The 3,255-nt window shown below is 36.8% G+C and overlaps 1 protein-coding gene across 1 annotated transcript in view; it reads right to left on the bottom strand.

The window, feature by feature from the left end:
* Nucleotides 1-455: 455 nt before the first annotated feature.
* Nucleotides 456-3,255, bottom strand: part of LOC107662320 (lysosome-associated membrane glycoprotein 1-like) — a 9,598-nt gene continuing 6,798 nt past the window's right edge. The window contains exon 5 of the mRNA XM_016452306.1: nt 456-493. Within this exon, the coding sequence (XP_016307792.1) occupies nt 456-493 (38 nt within the window). The remainder of the gene's footprint in view (nt 494-3,255) is intronic.

Genomic DNA, 3,255 nt, shown 5'->3' with positions numbered 1-3,255 from the left:
TAGATAGATATAGACAGACAGACAGACAGACAGACAGATAGATAGATAGATAGATAGATAGATAGATAGATATGGAAATTAAATAAATAAAATATAGAATATAATAATAATCAATTAAATACAACAACAATCAAGAATAATCATGAGTATAGTGTGTTCTGCAACAGTGTTCAGATTTGTGCCAGTTTTTCCCCCTCTGCTTTCTCTGCAGTGCTGCTCTGCCCTGGTTTAATAAGCTCTTGCACTGCAGACACCTGCATAAGAAGTTCTGCTGACCTCTACTTTATTAAACATGCCTTCCGGGCAAAGAAAACCTGGCCTGTGCTTTAACAACAGACAGATAAAGCAGGGTTGACAGATCAAACTGAAAAGCTAAACTAAACGTGGTGTGTTCATTGAATTTTAATATTCAGCAGTCATAAAAAACTGAGCCCTGTAAACTTCAAAAGTAATCATTACATGACAGCCATCAACGTCTTCATCTCAGGCCCCTCTGTAAAATACAAATACAAAAAACTGCCATAATTTTAAACTCATTTTTAATCTTGAGATTATAAATTTATAACCAAGTAACAGCTTTGAAAGAGGAATTCCATTTTCCTTTATCGTTCAATTCTGAGTCTTTTATAACTGGCCTTTCTGAGCACTTCAAAAGGATCTCAAAGCAATTCCTTAAGTAGCTCACCTACTGAAAATCTTAAAGGAATAGTTCACCATAAAATTCAAATTTGAATATTATTTTCTTACCTATATGTCAAAGTATATGACTTTCATTCTTCATTATTCATTCGCTATACTGTACATTTGGAACTGGTAAGATTTTTTGAAAGAAGTCTCTTAGGCTGGCTGCACACTAGACGATTTTAAGCCCGATTTGCATCCCCGAATGATCGGGGGGTGTGGCCCGATTCGCAGCTTGTCGCAAAAGATTTTTTGTCCAAAAAATCCTCTATTGTGTGGTGTCATTACGATTATTTATCTGCTCCCGATCGAGACAGAGCGTCCCCGAAATCAAATAGTAAGTATCAAACATGTTCGGGCCGCCTCTGACGTGATACCCGCGATAGCAAGCGTCACCTACCGGATGTCGCGTGCTTCTGTAGATGAAACTTGGCAGCCACAAACATGCCATGAAAGCAGAGAACATTACCCATATTCTTTTCTATACTTTGTTTTTCACTGTGAAACAGAACGCGCGCCAGGAGAGCCAGCTGACAACGTTGATTGTCCTCTATTTGTTTTTCTTCTCTAGTCATGTTTGATCTCATGAGTGTCCATGAGATCGCGTGTCAGGGTCACTGTGAAATCGTTCCTACAATAGACAAGTGTGTGGTCTCGCGGTCTGGTCAAATCGTCTAGTGTGTGCCTTCAGAGGGTTATAAGGCTAAAAATCGGTTGAACTGTCTTCATGTCTGTGGTCTCCCATGATTTTAAAATCGTTTAAGATTTGAAAATCGTCTAGTATGTCCAAGGCCTTATGCTCACCCAGGCTGCATTTATTTGATAAAAAATGCAGTAAAAACATAAATGTTGTGAAATATTCTCACTGTTTTAAAATTGATTTTTTAAATGAAAATTTGCTGAAACCCTCAGGTCACGACTCCAGTCCATCAATCCTTCAAGTCTCTAGTCCTTCACGTCTTGTGAAGTGAAAAGTTGCGTGTTTGAAAGAAACAAATCCATATTAAGGCGTTTTAATTTTAAACGGTCACTTCTGGCCAAAATAGGACTCCGTAATTGTTTTGGTTTTGTAAACATGCTTGTTCTGTGCAGATTTCTCTCCTGATTCAGATAAAACGACTTTTCACTGGAAAAAAGCGATATTATGGACTCATCTGAAGTTAAAACACAGCTTTTTGCTTCCCAAGACATTAACTGATGGACTGGAGTGGCGTGGATTATTGTGATGTTTTTATCAGCTGTTTGGACTCTCATTCTGACGGCACCCATTCACTGCAGAGGATCCATCCCAGTGGCAAATTGATGTTGAAAAGACTTCAGTTTGACATAAAAAAAAAACAGATCAAATATTCAAATCAAATTGACGTCAAAAACTTGACATGACATTGATTTGATGCAAATTAAACGTCAAACATATTGGCCTACATATACATTAAACCAATTTCAGTGTGGGATTAACTTTTTTCTCAATAGAAGAAAAAAAGCTGCTTTTATGCATCAGTATGCCATATATGAAAACATTAAAGTGGAAACACTAGCACTGAAGTTGCCATTAGTTTTGAGCGATTTCAGGTAGCAAAATGAGCTCAGAATGCTGACATGGTTGAGCGGATGCATTTTATTCCACACTTTATATTGTACATCAGTTCATAATAGTTTCCATAAAGATACTGACTGAGTGTAAGCTTTCTGTTTGCACTTTACACCATGAAAATGACATACCAACAAATGACAAAAGTGCATTTAAAGCATCTTTCTACTCTGCAGCTTCACTTGCTCACAGCTCTCTTGTTTGTCCTTGTTAGGCAGTGTGTTTATGGGGTTACTGTGACAGTCGGTAGACAGCGGCGCACCTGTACCGACAGCACTAACTGCTGACAGAAACATCCAGAATGCAGGAGGAAGGTGAGAGCGCCTCTGCTGCCTGTCTGATTCCATTAGCATCAGCGGACTCTTACTGATATGTGTGACGGCTCATAACCTCATGTTCAGTGGGCTTACTAGACCGTAACAGTCCAAATCCCAGCCACCTTCTCCATAGACAAATCGCTTTAGAGCAATAATGTGTAAACGTTTCAAGACCATGTAAACATCTTATTTATAGCTGAATTCTCAGTGAAGAACTACACTGTAATGCTAAAATTACTTAAGTTTTTTATTATTTTTTTAAGTATTATACTTTTTTTGATAATACTTTTTAACATATTATTATTCTTATACTAATTCGGTAACACTTTAGAATAGGGAATACTTATTCACTATTAACTATGACTTTACCCTCAATAAATTCCTAATTTGCTGCTTATTAATAGTTAGTAAGGTAGTTGTTAAATTTAGGTATTGGGGAGGATTAGGGATGTAGAATAAGGCATTAATATGTGCTTAATTAGTACTAATAAATGGCTAATATTCTAGTAATATGCATGCTAAATAAGCAAATAGTTAAGAGACCCTAAAATAAAGTGTTACCGCTAATGGATAAGATTATAGTATTATTTGAATACATTTTAAATACAAACAAGTGAAAAATTCCAGACATTCCAGACAATTTTTATGCAGTGTTCCCCCTCAAGT

Source organism: Sinocyclocheilus anshuiensis, unplaced genomic scaffold (assembly GCF_001515605.1).
Source record: "Sinocyclocheilus anshuiensis isolate Anshui unplaced genomic scaffold, SAMN03320099.WGS_v1.1 scaffold579, whole genome shotgun sequence".
NCBI lineage: Eukaryota > Metazoa > Chordata > Actinopteri > Cypriniformes > Cyprinidae > Sinocyclocheilus > Sinocyclocheilus anshuiensis.
The sequence above is the reverse complement of the archived record's forward strand: the minus strand, read 5'-3'. Positions and strand labels throughout refer to the sequence as shown.